The 14,900-nt window shown below is 48.0% G+C and overlaps 9 protein-coding genes across 10 annotated transcripts in view; 6 read left to right on the top strand and 3 right to left on the bottom strand.

The window, feature by feature from the left end:
- Positions 1-3,145, top strand: part of gukh (NHS actin remodeling regulator GUK-holder) — a 38,657-nt gene extending 35,512 nt beyond the window's left edge. The window contains exon 5 of one of the 2 annotated variants that reach the window (XM_017141741.3): positions 1,593-1,759. In XM_017141741.3, the coding sequence (XP_016997230.2) occupies positions 1,593-1,611 (19 nt within the window). In that variant the 3' untranslated portion in view covers positions 1,612-1,759. Of the gene's footprint in view, positions 1-1,592 lie in introns of both variants that reach the window. The other variant, XM_017141740.3, reaches the window with a different exon arrangement.
- On the bottom strand, positions 3,003-4,670 carry LOC108057475 (WD repeat-containing protein 91). The gene is made up of 4 exons (XM_017141742.3): positions 4,327-4,670; positions 4,119-4,259; positions 3,462-4,056; positions 3,003-3,193 (listed from the first exon to the last, which is right to left on the bottom strand). Exons 1-3 carry the CDS (start codon positions 4,568-4,570, stop codon positions 3,470-3,472), a joined length of 972 nt encoding a protein of 323 aa, XP_016997231.2. The 5' UTR covers positions 4,571-4,670; the 3' UTR covers positions 3,003-3,193; positions 3,462-3,469.
- A 46-nt stretch (positions 4,671-4,716) lies between these two features.
- On the top strand, positions 4,717-5,445 carry LOC108057476 (UPF0488 protein CG14286). Its single transcript, XM_017141744.3, has one exon. It carries the CDS (start codon positions 4,784-4,786, stop codon positions 5,378-5,380), a length of 597 nt encoding a protein of 198 aa, XP_016997233.2. The 5' UTR covers positions 4,717-4,783; the 3' UTR covers positions 5,381-5,445.
- A 282-nt stretch (positions 5,446-5,727) lies between these two features.
- On the top strand, positions 5,728-6,809 carry LOC108057496 (uncharacterized). The gene is made up of 3 exons (XM_017141772.3): positions 5,728-5,918; positions 5,975-6,523; positions 6,582-6,809. The coding sequence occupies exons 1-3, from the start codon at positions 5,802-5,804 to the stop codon at positions 6,807-6,809; spliced, it is 894 nt and encodes a 297-aa protein (XP_016997261.2). The 5' UTR covers positions 5,728-5,801.
- A 13-nt stretch (positions 6,810-6,822) lies between these two features.
- On the bottom strand, positions 6,823-9,713 carry GatA (glutamyl-tRNA(Gln) amidotransferase subunit A, mitochondrial). The gene is made up of 4 exons (XM_017141771.3): positions 9,573-9,713; positions 9,272-9,519; positions 8,971-9,213; positions 6,823-7,874 (listed from the first exon to the last, which is right to left on the bottom strand). Exons 1-4 carry the CDS (start codon positions 9,603-9,605, stop codon positions 6,872-6,874), a joined length of 1,527 nt encoding a protein of 508 aa, XP_016997260.2. The 5' UTR covers positions 9,606-9,713; the 3' UTR covers positions 6,823-6,871.
- On the top strand, positions 8,198-8,903 carry NP15.6 (NADH dehydrogenase [ubiquinone] 1 beta subcomplex subunit NP15.6). Its single transcript, XM_017141773.3, has one exon. The coding sequence runs from the start codon at positions 8,302-8,304 to the stop codon at positions 8,752-8,754; it is 453 nt and encodes a 150-aa protein (XP_016997262.1). The 5' UTR covers positions 8,198-8,301; the 3' UTR covers positions 8,755-8,903.
- A 160-nt stretch (positions 9,714-9,873) lies between the features above and the next one.
- Positions 9,874-11,098, top strand: P5cr (Pyrroline 5-carboyxlate reductase). The gene is made up of 2 exons (XM_017141778.3): positions 9,874-10,886; positions 10,942-11,098. Exons 1-2 carry the CDS (start codon positions 10,108-10,110, stop codon positions 11,006-11,008), a joined length of 846 nt encoding a protein of 281 aa, XP_016997267.2. The 5' UTR covers positions 9,874-10,107; the 3' UTR covers positions 11,009-11,098.
- Prp18 (pre-mRNA processing factor 18) lies at positions 11,096-12,199 on the bottom strand. The gene has a single exon (XM_017141776.3). The coding sequence runs from the start codon at positions 12,121-12,123 to the stop codon at positions 11,101-11,103; it is 1,023 nt and encodes a 340-aa protein (XP_016997265.1). The 5' UTR covers positions 12,124-12,199; the 3' UTR covers positions 11,096-11,100.
- Positions 12,200-12,581: 382 nt separating this feature from the next.
- LOC108057454 (coiled-coil domain-containing protein 124) lies at positions 12,582-13,545 on the top strand. The gene is made up of 2 exons (XM_017141714.3): positions 12,582-13,115; positions 13,180-13,545. Exons 1-2 carry the CDS (start codon positions 12,658-12,660, stop codon positions 13,364-13,366), a joined length of 645 nt encoding a protein of 214 aa, XP_016997203.2. The 5' UTR covers positions 12,582-12,657; the 3' UTR covers positions 13,367-13,545.
- Positions 13,546-14,900: the final 1,355 nt, after the last annotated feature.

Genomic DNA, 14,900 nt, shown 5'->3' on the forward strand with positions numbered 1-14,900 from the left:
GTCCGTAGCTTCAGCGCCAGAACAAAGGCCAGACGAAAACGCCTCAGAATCGGAGGAATCCGAGGATGAGGATGGGGGTCTAGCCCCGCCCATGTCCCTGTCCCTGCCAGCCCAAAAGTACCACAAGTCCTTTGTGGACAGTGTGCTGCTGCGTCCGTTTAAAATTATCCTTCCCAGCGATGAGAACGGCAACCGTCGCCAGCGCATTTTGCAGAAATTCGAGGTTACCGAGATATGGTAGTTGGTAGTTAGTTGTTAGTCCCTTTTCCTTTTACCAGACTCTCGAGCAAACAGGGTAATTGCCGAGATTGGCACGGCTCAAAGGAGCCAGAGACCCTTGAGCCACCTAGTGTGTGGGCCTCATTAAAGTTGCATGCACTTGGCCAGAAGCGTACGTGTTCAATGGGCCAAGATGAGGGTCTATCCTATTCTATTCTATTCTGTCCTGTTCTGGGGTTCAATGTCCAATCCGTCCCACACACTTGATATGCCGCTCCCAGACGAGCTCCTATTTTATAAGTAAACTTACCCGCAATTTACCAAACCCAGCTGGCTTGCAAGACTAAATAACCCGACTCTGTTTATACAGTTCGCAAAATGTACTAAACTTATAGCGTTACTCACAAATTTTTAATTGCAATCAAACCGTTTGTTTAAACAAAGTATTAATACCTCTTGTTTTGTAATTTATTTACCCCGATTTCTGCTCGTTTTATCAGTTATGTGTGTGTTTTAGCCTTAGTTAATTGATAAATGTTAATTGTTTACCTATAAATACGTTTGTAACTAATTATAATTAACATAAACCAACACATGATTATTGTACATTTTGTAAAGTTTTTTGCACCGTTCACGTCTTGTACATCGACATACAATACTCAAACAATCGACTACCACAATTAGTGATTAAGTTTAGGTTCGTCCACGACTATGATGCTAATTTTTTGAGTTTTTCATTTTGAATTTTCTACTCATTTTCCAAAAATAATGACAGATTGTGAGGCGTGCAAAAGACTTCTACTGCTTTTTCCTAACCCAACTGCTTGTGTGTTTGTCTATGTTATAGAGTAGTAGTAGTTTTTTGCACACCCCTCCGACTAACGAAAGATCCACTAGCATGAGTAGCTTGAAAGATTAGCACATGGCCTAACCAGTTAAGTTCTCGGCTAAGTTCAACCACATTCCATACAAAAATCCAATTTACCACCGATCGTAAGTAATGTTTTCATAACCCACAAAAAGAAGAAGAGAATAAAACGAAAAGAAACGAAAATTCGGCATTGACATTATCATTGGCATTTGGTCTGCGGTAAAGGAATCCCCATAAACATATAGTCGAACCATTCCACATTCACATCTGCATCCCAGCACATTTGTAAATATTCGCTCAGCTCATTGGGATTGGGATCGGGATTCCCAGGTAATGTCATCCGAAAAGTGAAGGTACGTATGGAACCGCTTGCCCTGAACGCTTGATATTTTATTTGATTACCCTAACGATCCGCACTCGAAAACCGCTTACTAATCTCAAGAGGAATAGTGGTATAAAAGACTATAATTTAATCCTTGTTCGTATCTTTTTCCATTCCCAGGGTATCAACGTTTCTCTAATATCTATGAGCAAGTGCAGCCAGCACCGAGCACCCAGCCAAAGGAGGACGCAACTGCCACGCCCTTCCAGCGCAATGCGCCCATCTACTGGACGCTGCAGAGTCGCCGCAGCCAGCCAAGGCCACAGCCCACTGGGAATGTGACCTGTCGCGATGACCTCTATGCCACGCCCATTCGTCGGGCCGACCGACTGCCTCGCCCAGGGGCAGCAGCAACTGCAGCAGCAGCTGCAGCGGAAGGCAACAACAGGAGCAACATATCGCCAATTGTGCCAAGGAATCGAGCAGGAGCCTTCCTCACCTCCACGCCCACCAGGGGCGGTGGGGAGGGGGAGCGGGAGGCGGAGAACAGCCCAGTTCCTCCCATGAAGCAGCCATCCCGCAACTGGACCGACGATGCCCCCGAACGGCTCAACACCTGTGCCGATCGCATTGGCCAGAGCAAGACCACGCTGATGGACTTCAAGAAGCTGCTGCTGGCCAAGTCAGCCAAGGCGAGTCCTGTCCAGCGCAAGGTATCCGCCGTGGAGCTGCTGAAGAAGTCCACGCCGGCAAACCCAACCCCACCAGCTGCGAAGACCCCTATATCGGGACAGAAAGTAGCGTCGGCTGGAAGCAAACCCACCATAAACACCAGCCTCAAGCTGCTCGATCTGAGTGGCTCGCCCAAGACGTTCGCCAACCGGCGGATGCTGCGCCAGGGTCAGTTTGGATCGCCCTCCAAGACGTTTGCCCCAAAGATGCGGGGTCCCGTGAACATGGTGGCTGCCGCAGCAGCACCACCAAGAACGGACATCATGTCGACCACGATTCTGGAGGCGAATAGCGAGGAGGATCACTCTAATACCAGCGGAGGATCAAGGGCAAGCTCAGAGGCTGGAGAGACCCAACCCTCCAGCTTCGACCTGAAGCGGAACTTCTTCCTGCAGACCGAGGAGAACAACTTCATGCGCGGGGAGCTGAAGCCCAGCTTTGCCAGGACAAATGGAACAGCAGCAGCAGCAGCAGGAGGAGCTGGAGGAGCAGGCAGCGCCGAAGGCAACAAGTACGTGGCAGCTCCGGTGGCGAATCCTTCGCTGCCCTCGTTCGAAACGGCGTTGTAGAGAGTGGGTCTAACCCACTGCTGTAGCCAGCGAAAGTACATATATTCCATAAGAAACGGATCCCATAATCAGATGAGCAATTCCCTTCCGTAGCCAAGCCGAAACTGCATTTATTGACGGACGGAAACGAGTCAGAAGCGATGCTACTTTATGCAACATATACATATATCACTATATATATACACACAACACATTTATACAATAAACTGTATTTTTTAAATTGTGCTGCTTGTATAAACGAGGATGTTTTATACACGAAAATACGAATCGTCGTTACACCTACAATATATTTATTTGTAATTTTACGTTATTTATTGCAATTATGTATTACGCTACACGCATTGCTCTTTGTTTTGTAGTACAACACTTGTACGCCTACGAACTGATGAGAATCGCTTATAAATTAAACACATTGGATAACTCACTTGGAAACACTTGGCAGTTCTTTTTTAGGAGGGTGTGTTGGGTCTCTATGATAATCTAGATATGGAAAGCAATTATAGGATTATAACGAATTCTGTGATAAATACTTTTATATTTTTAGTGGGAATGTATATTTAGAGGTTTCTAAAACTAAAATATTTGGAATAATAGCTAAAGTGGAAAGATTTCAACACAATTTGATGCCGAATTGACAGGAATATCAAATTATAAATAGAGAAGCTTAAACTAATATCGAAATTAGACTATCATACAACAAATGATAGTAATTACATTCATCCCGAAATGTAATGCATTGCTTAATTACCTTTCTTACTAAATCCAACTACGTCCCACGCTGCCCGACCTGCGTTTGGTAGACTTATCGCCCAGGGAACTGGCTGCCTGATCCTTGCGTCCCATCACCGGCGAGCTTCCAGAACCGATGTTCCGGATGAGCTGCTTGAGACTCCGGGCTTGGGCATCGCTGGCCTGGCTCACGCTATTCGCCTCGGAGGCAATGATGCAGAAGTCGTCGACAATGTGGCCAGGTGGACTGATATCGAAGGGCAGGATGTCGCTGAGGCTCTGCTGCTGGCGATAAACGCTGCGTCGCCGGGCGCCACCATCGCCAATGGATCCTCCGCTGGTTCCGGCAGCGGAACTTCCCTGCTGCTGTTGGGTCATCTGATGCAGCTCCTGCTGCAGGTTGAGCAGGCGGGTGCGCAGTCCCGCGTTGTCCTCGCTGAGGCGCTGCATGTGGGCCGCCTCCTGCTCCGCCCGCACAAACGTGGGCTGCGGTAGACACTGATAGACGGTGGTCAGGAAGTTTCGCAGCGACAGGAGCAAGGTATCCTGCCACTGCTTGGTGAAGAACAGGGCGAAGCTGGGCGACTCCTCGGCGTTCTTGCAGAAGGGGAAATCTGCAACAGAATAGGGATCATTAGGAGACTATTAACCACTAAAATCCCTAGTTTCAACTTACAAAACCAATCCTTCCACTCGCTCTGCTGCTGCAGATCGCCTGCCAACTTATTGAAGAATTCCGACACCTTTTCGGGACGATTGCTGGTATAGGCGGTCACTAAATAATATTTCAGGAGGCTGTTTTCCAGTTTCTTGACCGCTGGAGGGGATTAGTCAATGATGTGTCATGGGAATCATACTGTGGGTGCTTGGAAAATGGAACTCACCCACGGCGTATGTGTGCTCCAGCTTGGAGAATATATTGTTGTCCAGGTGGAACCACAAGGTCCTTAAAGCCTGAAGATCGGAAGTTTGCACAGCATTATTAAATTGCTCCAGAATCCTCTCCGCCCGAAAATTTTGGTCCTTTTCCGTGCGCTGCTCCAAGTCGAGGGCCTTCAGGGTGCCCGAGAAGCCACGGAAAACTAAATATTCCCTTAGCAGGTTGTCCAGAAAAGCGACTTGTGCCATTTTCTTGTATTTTTAAAGGGCTTTTAATAGTTTCTTAAATTTCCTGTAATTTTTGTTATAAATTTTGGTGGAAGAAGAAGACAAACAGCTGGTAGCACAGAGTTGCCAGATTGTTCAATAAGCTTGACTGCGCTGTTTCGATTGTATCGTATAGCCGGAGACTTCTGTGCCATCTCTCCATCTCGCACATGTTGTAAACATAAATATAGAATAATGCACAAACGAAGAACCCCCAAGTCCATAAATAAACCACCGCCAATTCAGGGACCTGCCAAGAAGCCTCCAGCGGCGGAGGAACCTCCCATCGCCGAGGACATCGTCACCCAGTTCGAGGTGGAGCTCTGCTGGTGTGTGCAGCAGTTGCAGAATGCCCTCGACAGCGGAAAACTGAGCCAGAAAGTGGCCGAGGATACCGCCAAGAATATAAAGGTCCTGAAAAGCTCAACGGCCCCGCTGATCAAGAAGCGCCAGGTGATGAAGCTGTCCCTGGGCGACTACCGACTGAAGATGCAACAGGAGGAGCAGAAATTGCTGCTGGCCTCCAAGCAAATCAAGTTTACTACCACCAGTGACACCACCAAAAAGTCCAGCTTCGTAAAGAAGTCTGCTCTTTTGACCTCCGGAAAGGATTTCCGCTTTGACTTTCCCTTGCCTGCCGAAGACTCCAATGCCAAGGAATCCGAGGCAGCTCCACCCAAGGTGCTAGCCAATTTCCAGGAGAGTTCCGGAAGCCCCTTTAAGTTCAACTTTTCTATCGAGGATGATTCCACCAATAATATAAACTTTAGCGGCTTGAACTTGAATAATTAGTTACCGATGTTGCCTGCTTAATTTTCTACTTCCTTTACAAATAAAAGGTTTATTATAAAAAAAAACTTTTATAAAGAATTATTTTTCGATTGACCAATTCAGAAAGTTTAAAAAGAAAACAAAACACTAAACAAAAAATTCCTAATGAAAAATTGTATTTATTAAGTTATAATTAGATTTAGGCAAAACTTAATTGAGGTTAAAAAATTTAAACCAATCAAATTTGGCTTTAAATCATATTTAAAAAAAACGATTTCACCTAAAATCTGATGTCTAGTGGGCATTAACTTATCCCGGATAGTGTTTGTGGCTTTTATTTATAGCTCTGCAGAGAGCACTTCCATGCTATATAGACGTTCGTTGATCATGTCGGAAGACGACGGATAGCTTGGGAATCGCTCAGTCCGCTCCCGAACGCCAAATGGCCAACAACGCCCGCATCGAACACACGTCCTCCGAGGGACACGAAGGGGATGCCACCTGCGTGGCGTATTTCGATGGGCAGCTGTTCTCCGGAGGAGCCGATGGTAAAATCCGAGTGGGTATCTAACGGTTTCCTTTAAACCCACGCATTGCTAACCCACTGCCCTGCAGATCTGGTCACCGGAACTCCAACTATTAACCACTGTGAACGCTCACGAGGCCTACATATATTGCATGGCCATCAACCAGCACGGAAAAGTTTACTCGAGCAGTTGCGATGGCCAGGTGCACTTTATGCTGCCTCCCTATGGAGACGAAGCGGTGCAGGAGCTCTTTCGCTGCGACGATGCCATTCAGGCCATGTATTGCGATGGTACCGTGCTCTATACCGGCGATGACAAGGGCGTGGTGACCACTTGGACCAACGATCGCATGCTCTTCAAGTACAATTTAGTCGAGGAGGTCAAGTCGCTGGCCGGCGAGCAAAATCTCATCTACACAGTTCGCGACCTGGACGTGGTGGTTTCCCAGGTGGCGGAGGGCAAGTCCGGGAAGTACAGCAACAAGGCGGTGATAGCCGGCAAGTCGCCATTGCGTCTTCTTGGTCCCTTGGTGGATGGAAAGCGCAGCTACCTCGCCTTTCCCGATCGATCGGGAATGGGTCTTCAGCTGGTCAACAACCTTCCGCAGCAAAAGTATAGCCAACTTTGGCACATGCCGGTGATTATTCTTCATAATCTAAACTGATATATTTATAAGGAATTTATACCTTTCTTAGGACTGCCACGAGTGGATTGTAACCGCTATTTGCGGCGATGAAACCCATTTGTATTCCGGCGGCTATGACAAAAAGGTTAAGGCTTGGACCGATCTGGGATCCGTGATTCCAAAATCCCTGGGCGAGGTGGAGGTGGGCAGCTGGGTGAATAGCTTATGCTGTGGCGACAATGGGTTAGTTTACATAGCCAGCAGCGATGGACTAATACGCAGTGCAAAGTTTGTATAACTCTGGGGTCATCTTATCAGTTAACAAATTAAACATAATTTATTAAAGACCAGAATAAAACTTTACAAACTGGCCTTGCACTCCTGGCTGTGCTCCAGGCTATCGAATCCCACCTGTGCTTCGATCCAGCGAGCCACGGTGAGCAGCAACTGCTCGTTTAGGCTGTTGCTCATCAGCTGAAGGCTCAAGGGCAATCCTGCCCGGGACAGACGAATGGGTATGGAAACGGCGGGAATTCCAGCCATATTGGCTGGCTGAGTGCAAAAGTCCTGCACGGCACACTGATCCCGGTTCGTCAGGGAGGCGAAATCCTTGTACAGTGGAGCCTCTGTGAGAGTTGTCGGTGTGAGCAGGATATCTACGCGTTCCTCTTTGTCTGAGGACTCAAAGACTTTAACAAAGTCCTCGGCAATAAGGCGACGCACCCGCAATGCCTTCTCAAAGTAGTGGTCGTAGTTCTTTCTCAGCAGCAGGAAGTTTCCCGTAAGGATGCGTGTCTTCACCACCTCGTTGAATCCCTCGGCGCGGGAAAGGGCGTACAATTGCTCTGTACTTCGCTCATCGGCGGCTCGATGACCGTACTCAATGCCATCGTAACGGGCCATGTTGCTGGCCACCTCGCACTGATTGAGGATGGAGTACACGAATATACTTGCTGCCGTATTTGGCAAGGAAACCTGTCGCACTGAGGCACCGCTGCACTCCAGGAGATCGGCCACCTTGGACCACGTTTCTAGAACCTCGGCGGAGAGCCCCTCGCAATGGTATTCCTTTGGTATCCCTATGCGCACAGTGCTCAGGTCAATTTGCCCGATTTCCGGCAGTTTCAGCCTAGTAAAAGGCTGTCTGATGGTTGTGGAGTCCTGATGATCTGGTCCAGCCACGGCATTCAGCACCGCCAAACAGTCAGCGACGGAGCGTCCAAAAATGCCAGGCACGTCCATGGAGTTGACCAGCGGGATGAGCCCGTGGCGGGAGACCAGGCCGTAGGTCGGTTTCAAGCCCACCACGCCGCAGTAGGAGGCGGGATTGCGTGTGGAACCACCTGTGTCCGAGCCAATTGCACTGAAAGGTGAATAAATAAAGTAATCATTAAGATTAAGTGGAAGAAAATATGTTAATTACTAGCCAATTTGGTTAGAAAGTTTTCAAAATTCAGAAAGCGTTTTGAAATTCAAATTTTGAATACCGGAAAAGATGGCTCGAGAGTTCAAAAGAAGATTCAAAAGAGAGTTTTAAAAATATAACAAATTTTTTAATTTCCCATACCCCAAAAAACCACGTTCATAAATATACCCAACTTATTTTCAAATTCAAATGAGAGCGGTTCACGAAAAAATACCAACAAAAATACCGCATCGAGTGGGCATCCCCCTCGGCCAGCTGACAGAGTGCGACGAACGTTCACACTGCGCAGCTGTCAGAAGTCGAGCGATCAAGGGAAAACTCGATTATTTACCAAATTTGCGACCGAAATTGCTGCCCCGAAGCGATGTCTGCGCTCTTTCGACTGACCGGCCGCGCCGTGGCGCTGCAGCGTTCCCTGGTGGCCCAGCAGGCGGCGGTGGTGCGCGCCATCAAGACGTCCCCGAAGAAGGATGAAACGATTGCGGCCCCCACATCGGTGACCACCGAGGACTTTGCCAATCCCAGTCCCAAGAACTGGCAGAGCTACGGATTCGACTACAAGGACCAGGTGGAGGACCGCAAGGCCACCAAGTCGACGTTCTTTGTCACCGTGACCCTGTGCCTGGTGTGGGGCACCTTCTACTGGGCCTACCTGCCCGACACCCAGTTCCGCGATTGGGCCCAGCGCGAGGGCTTCCTGGAGCTGCGCCGCCGCGAGCAGGCCGGCGTGGATTTGGTCAGCCCCAACTACGTGGACCCCGCCAACATTACGCTGCCCTCGGACGAGGATCTGGCTGACACGGAGATCATCATCTAAACATTTAGTGCCCCTATCCTTAGTGTGTTATGTAATGCGAATGCGAAGGGCGGCCAGTGCCAATCCGCATCGTTGCCCGCTAATAAAACTGCAAGTCTCGGCGTGGACAATGTTGGCTATTGGTCCTCTGGTGGCTAGTTTTCGTTAAATATGCTGCTTTTTCTCCCGCCCGCCTTTGAGGTTAGGTGGTCAAAACATAAACAAGTGAGTACTCACGCATAGCAGAGACCAGCGGCCACGGCGGATGCAGAGCCTCCGGAACTGCCGCCCGCAATGCGCCAGTTGTCCTGGTCGAGGTCCTCGCTCCAGATGTTCTTGGTGGGTCCATACAAAGAGTCCACAGTGCCGGCGCCCATGGCAAACTGATCCATGTTGGTCTTGCCCAGGATTACAGCGCCCGCTTTTTTGAGTCTGGAGCACACAGTGGCATCGTAGGGCGGCACAAAGTCCTGCAGCATGCTGGTATAAAGGAAATATACTTAATTTTTAGAACTGTTCAATATTCTTGATTTCCTACCGCGAGGCACAGGTGGTGTGGACATCTTTGGTGCAAAAGTTATCCTTGATGGCAATGGTTACTCCATCGAGATCTCCCTTTGGCTGCCCTCGCTGATAGCGCTCCTCCGAGTCCTGGGCCTGTTGGATAGCCTGTTCCGGTGTGAGGCGCACGAAGGCGTTCAGGGTCTTCAATCGGAGGCCATCTTCAAGAGCCTGCTCAGTAACCCGGCGAGGAGACAACTGGCCATCTGCATAACTGGCCGTTAGCTGGTAAATAGTCTGGTTAACAAGTTGTTTGGCTAGATGATGAATTAACTCACCTGCTTTATGCTCCAATGCAAGTGACGCCGCATTTTTTTGGGCTAAGAAATAATGGGCTACGAATTAATTCACCCAATTCTTGAGAAGCTATCGTCGGAAGAAATCATAACAAATAAATTCAAGTTGCAAGAGTGGTATCTTTATCTGGTATTTTTTTGATTTTGTTACTGGATATACGGTCACACTAAAAGCTCAGGGGCGTTACATTGGGGATTTCAAAAAAATAAGGTTACTTATCTTAAAATTGAGAATTATTCCTTGACTTAAATCACCAAAATAATTACTTATTTATTTGAAAAAAATAAAAACTATTCCTCTAGAATCCCCCACAAAACAACTTATACCAACTACGCCCCTGTACCGGCAGCTGTTATTGATTAGAGCAGCGATAAAATCCAGCCAACGCAATTATTGACAACAAGACAAGCTCGAGGGGCTGTTTAAGATTATCTAACATCACTCAATCGGTTGAAATCATCTGAAGGGTCTGTAAAGTCAAAGGCTTCGCGAGAACCTCATAGAAATTCCAGAAACATGGCCAAGCTGGACGAACGCATCGGCTTCATTGGGGGCGGCAACATGGCCTTTGCCATTGGATCCGGACTGGTGCGCTGCGGGATCGTGAAGGCCAGCCAGGTGCTGGTCTCGGGTCCCCACATCGAGAACCTGCAGCGCTGGCGCGACCTGGGAGCTGTGACCAGCGACGACAACTGCGAGGTGCTGGAGCACACGGACATTGTCTTCATCTGCGTCAAGCCGCACATGCTGGCACCCTGCGCCGAGCAGCTCAAATACAAGCACGTTCCCTCGGCCAAGGACGCCAGCAAGCTGATTGTCTCGGTTCTGGCGGGCACCAGCGTTCAAACGCTGGAGGAGGCCTTCAGCTTCATGGGCAGCTCCGACCTGAAGGTGATCCGCACCATGCCCAACACCTCCATGCAGGTGGGCGAGGGCTGCACCGTGTACACGGGCAACGCTCGCGTCTCGCATCACGACCTGGAGAAGATACACTTGATGCTCAACGCTCTGGGATTGGCTCAGCAGGTGCCGGAGACCATGATCGATGCCGTCACTGGAGTGGCAGGCTGCGGTCCCGCCTTTGTCTACACTATTATAGAGGCTCTGGCCGATGGCGGAGTCAAGCAGGGCGTTCCGCGCCAGATGGCCATTCAGTTTGCGGCCCAAACTCTGCTGGGAGCGGCCAAGACGGTGCTCCTCACCGGCAAACATCCGGCGGTGCTGCGGGATGAGGTTTGCTCCCCCGGCGGTTCCACCATAGTGGGAGTCCACGAGCTGGAAAAGGGAAACCTCAGGTGGGTTGAGCTTAGATCGTCTTGTAGGATATTTTCATGACTTCCTTTCTTTCAGGGCCACTTTGATAAACGCCGTGGAGAAGTCTTCGCAGCGCTCCGCTGAACTGGGAAAGAAGAAGTGAGTCTGCAGCTACTCCCGATCCTCCATTTGCTCTCTACTTATAAAGTGAAACGCGTGGTATTGATATTACAATAATAATGACTAACATAAAGTTTATTCGCGATCCTTCTTGCTGACGTACTCCACGCACTTGGAGGGATCGGTGGGGAAGTACTCCTGGCACTTGGTCATCAGCCGCTTGAGGCCCTGGATGTACTTGCGCTGCGTCTCGTCGTTCATCACGTGGGCCACGTTCTTGGAGAAGATCTTTTCGCGTCCCGTACGGGCGTGAATGCCCACCATGGTGACACCAATGGGCCACGGGGCATTGCCGATGGCCATCTCCAGGTAGGCATCGCTGGCGGTGATGTAGTTGCGGTTCAGCAGGTGCTTGCAAATGTCCCGCAGACTGTCCAGAATGTCCTCGGGCAGCGTGTGATGCTTGAGTTTGCGGAACAGCGGCTTCACGTACTCCTTGGTCTGCGTGTAAATAACCCGCGTCATCTTCACCTTGGTGGACATCTTCTCGTGCTTGCTGTAGTTGGCTATCTGGTCGTTCCACAGCTTGAGCAGGAAGGTGAGCAGCGTGATGATCACGTCCATGTCGTAGTCCTTGTTGCGGCCCATCTTCTGGGCCATGGTCTGTATGCTCTCCCACGACACGGTCTCGTCCAGCTCGGCAAAGTCGGACTTCTTGTCCTCCTTGGCGGTGGGTGCGTTGGCGAACATCTCCTGCAGGTAGGCGGCGTCCACCTGCTCCATGGCCTCCTGGAAGTCGTTGCGGAATCCGCGATTCGCCTCGGGCTGCGAGATCTCGCACTGCCGCAGCCTGTCGAAGGCCTCGGGCTCCGTTTCGCCGAATATGAGGATGGGTTCTCCGCGCTCCCGCAGCCGCCGGATGACCTCTGCCCGGGGCAGGATGTTCTGGCCGTCGGCCACGAAACTGTAGGCTCCCTCGGTGGTCTGTCCCTGGGCCTCCACGGACTCCTGCTTCTTGTAGCCCACCTTCTGCAGCACCTCCTCCGTGTCCTTGGCGTTCAGGTCGCCGCGCCTGAAGTACTTCTTCTTGTCGTCCACCAGCTGCTTCTGCTCGAGGAGCTTTCGTTTCCGAGCTATTTCTGCCTTTAGGATGTCCATTTCGAGGGAGTTTGTCAATAACAATGTGGTGAAAAGGTAAACAAAACAAATGCGAACAAATAAAGTGTGACCAGGTTGGGGAAAATACTAAGCCAGGACTTATAATCGCGGTCACAAAAATAGCAAGCTCCCTCGAAGAATAAATTATTAAATGTATTTTTTTTTTATATTTAAAATGTAATTAAATGTAGACAAAACAGCTAATAATGGTAAGAAAGAAGTAAAAAAATGTGTTCATAATAAGGCACAAAAGAAGAACTACCAAGTCTAACAAAAAATAGTTTCAAAACTGCTTTAAAACCGAATTTTATTGTTACATATAGTAATTTATTCCAAAAACAAAGAGAATAATTTTAAAAATTGCATTTAATTTACAGCGAAAAGTATTTAATTATTCAGTATTTTATTACGGTACTTTTTAGACAGCTGGGATTGGTATAAAGCATTTTAACGCTCTACCCCTGGTCACACTGGCCCCAAATCAATAAAAAAAATAAAAAATATTCTTGGAAGGAAATCACTTTTAAGGACACAATGCCAAAGAAAATGGGAATGAACTCAAAGGCGGTGGAGGCCCGCGAACGCAAGGAGGCCACCAAGAAGGCCACGCAGGAAAAGAAGACCAAGGAGGCGGAGGATCGCCTGTGGCACGATGACGACAAGAATCTGGCCAAGAAACAGCAGCGCAAGGAGGAGGAGGATCGCAAGCGGGCGGAGGCGGCCAAGCGGAAGGCGGAGGCCAAGGCGCTCCTCGACCAGGAGATGTCCGCCATCAACACGCAGCGCAAGCAGCCGCTGGCCAAGATCAATCGCCAGCAGATTCTGGAGGAGATCGAGAAGAAGCAGCGCGTGATTGAGGCCATCAACGAGGCCAACAAGCCGGCGGCCACGCGAGTGGTGGTGCAAAACCATGTTGTCGAGGAGAACCTCAACCGATCCATGGCCGACACGGATGTGGCCTCCAACATTGACGAGGCTATTGTGGTGCTCAGGTTAGAGCTCCTGGAATTTCACCATAGCAATGATAATTTACATGCTATATTATTTTTGTTTTAGTGTCAACGACAGCGAGGACGACAAGCATCCCGAGAAGCGAATGCGCGCCGCCTACAAGACCTTCGAAGCCAACAATCTGCCCCGCATCAAGGCCGAGAACCCCTCGCTCCGCATGTCCCAGTGGAAGCAACTACTGATGAAGGAGTGGAACAAGTCCCCGGACAACCCCTTCAACCAGGCGCGCTGAGTGCTAAAAAGGACGAATTTCACCGACCCCTCGACGAGTGTGCGTACTCTAGTGACTGTTTGCTGCCTAGCAGCAAAGACTAATCAAATGGTTCTGAATCACCTTTGAACTATACGCAGAATTTAGTTTATACAAAACATTGTGGAAAAAATAAATGTATTTATTTATTTAAGCCCAGTGAGTAGAATTTGTGTTAAATGGGCAAGGGCCTATATATTTAGACTTTAAAATGTAGGTATTTATTCAGATAATAACCTAAGCTAACGATCCACATCAGTATCGAGAATATTACAAAAAAGTTAACATTTTTCACATTTTGCATTTTTTTATACCATCACAATTTAAAAAAAAAATCGTCAAAAATTAAGTTTTCTAGGTTTGAATGCTGATCGATAGTACATTTAATTAAGAACTTAACGCGGTACAACATTCCAAATTTTGCCAATTTGTTTTGTTTAAAAACTGACGAACTGATAAAATTTAAGACAATTTTTTTTTATTTTCTTGTATTATTTAGATAAAAGAATTAGTGCTCTGACCAGCTAATTATTCTTAGCATCCACATGTCTATTTAAAATTTTTTTTTTCCTATCCAAACTCTCTTTTCTAATGAGCACTTAAGAAATCATTACAGAATCGTTATGCAATTGATCAATAAAATTAAATCAAAATCGGGCGAATAAACATAACATTGGAGTACTGAGATCCGAAAGTGATAACCAGCCGCTTTCCTCCGCTTATTTAATGCCCAATTTTTATTCGCCAGTGCTTCAAAACTTTGTGGCCCTGATCCGATTCCGGTTGCGTTTGTGAATGAAGTAATTATATGTATTGCTTTGATTGCTGTTGTCGTTCCAGCGTTTTGTCCATCACTTTTTTCAGCGGTGCAAAATACAGAGAATAATAAGTGCTTCCGCTTTCACTGTTTGCTGCTTGGAAGTTCGGTGGCGTTTTCTGAGCCAGAGCCACCAAAATATTTCGGCTGTCTTCTGTACAAATGCACGTAACATCGGGCAGTTAAGTACGAGCTTAAAGTCATTAGGCACCTCTTTTTGCGCATTAAATGCGATTTTATATAAGATATTAGGGCTTAATAGAGTGATTTTCCAAATAAAAAGTTTCTAGCTTAATAGCTGCGCTCGGTCAGCTTTCGTTGGGAAAACGAATTGTTGTCTGGGGCCAAGCTATTCAAGTGTAAGTAGGTATTTAAGTTCTGGGCAGAAACTTTCTTGATCAATTAAGTCATTAAACTTTCGTTGGGGGTTCACTCTAATCCAACTTTCTTATCAGCAGAACCGAAACAGTTATCGCTTTTATAGCAATCACTCGGAAGCGGCTCGTAAATGCCCGAATTGCAGCAGACAATTAAAATGTTCCACTGCAGTAGATTTGATTTTTGAATTTCCACCACCAGTTAAAAGTTAACAGCGGCTTCTGTTAACCGATTTGAACCGCTTGCAGACATCTGTCTTACCTGTTGGCAGTGCTTTCTTTTTAATAAAAATTTCTTTTGTCGCCGCACAACTTCATTCAG

This window comes from Drosophila takahashii, chromosome 3R (assembly GCF_030179915.1).
Source record: "Drosophila takahashii strain IR98-3 E-12201 chromosome 3R, DtakHiC1v2, whole genome shotgun sequence".
NCBI lineage: Eukaryota > Metazoa > Arthropoda > Insecta > Diptera > Drosophilidae > Drosophila > Drosophila takahashii.

Bases quoted from the DNA above. Each gene is read 5' to 3' on its own strand.
- GatA (XM_017141771.3), bottom strand. From the start codon at position 9,605: ATGCGGCGTCACTTGCATTGGAGCATAAAGCAG. The intron at 9,520-9,572 runs GTGAGTTAATTC...ACTATTTACCAG, and splicing joins TGCATTGGAGCATAAAGCAG to CTAACGGCCAGTTATGCAGA. The intron at 7,875-8,970 runs GTGAGTACTCAC...TTCACCTTTCAG, and splicing joins GCCGCTGGTCTCTGCTATGC to TGCAATTGGCTCGGACACAG.
- NP15.6 (XM_017141773.3), top strand. From the start codon at position 8,302: ATGTCTGCGCTCTTTCGACTGACCGGCCGCGCCGTGGCGCTGCAGCGT.
- P5cr (XM_017141778.3), top strand. From the start codon at position 10,108: ATGGCCAAGCTGGACGAACGCATCGGCTTCATTGGGGGCGGCAACATG. The intron at 10,887-10,941 runs GTGGGTTGAGCT...CCTTTCTTTCAG, and splicing joins CTGGAAAAGGGAAACCTCAG to GGCCACTTTGATAAACGCCG.
- LOC108057496 (XM_017141772.3), top strand. From the start codon at position 5,802: ATGGCCAACAACGCCCGCATCGAACACACGTCCTCCGAGGGACACGAA. The intron at 5,919-5,974 runs GTGGGTATCTAA...ACTGCCCTGCAG, and splicing joins GAGCCGATGGTAAAATCCGA to ATCTGGTCACCGGAACTCCA. The intron at 6,524-6,581 runs GTGATTATTCTT...TACCTTTCTTAG, and splicing joins GCCAACTTTGGCACATGCCG to GACTGCCACGAGTGGATTGT.
- Prp18 (XM_017141776.3), bottom strand. From the start codon at position 12,123: ATGGACATCCTAAAGGCAGAAATAGCTCGGAAACGAAAGCTCCTCGAG.
- LOC108057454 (XM_017141714.3), top strand. From the start codon at position 12,658: ATGCCAAAGAAAATGGGAATGAACTCAAAGGCGGTGGAGGCCCGCGAA. The intron at 13,116-13,179 runs GTTAGAGCTCCT...TTTTTGTTTTAG, and splicing joins GAGGCTATTGTGGTGCTCAG to TGTCAACGACAGCGAGGACG.
- LOC108057475 (XM_017141742.3), bottom strand. From the start codon at position 4,570: ATGGCACAAGTCGCTTTTCTGGACAACCTGCTAAGGGAATATTTAGTT. The intron at 4,260-4,326 runs GTGAGTTCCATT...AATCCCCTCCAG, and splicing joins GGAGCACACATACGCCGTGG to CGGTCAAGAAACTGGAAAAC. The intron at 4,057-4,118 runs GTAAGTTGAAAC...ATTCTGTTGCAG, and splicing joins CGAGTGGAAGGATTGGTTTT to ATTTCCCCTTCTGCAAGAAC.
- LOC108057476 (XM_017141744.3), top strand. From the start codon at position 4,784: ATGCACAAACGAAGAACCCCCAAGTCCATAAATAAACCACCGCCAATT.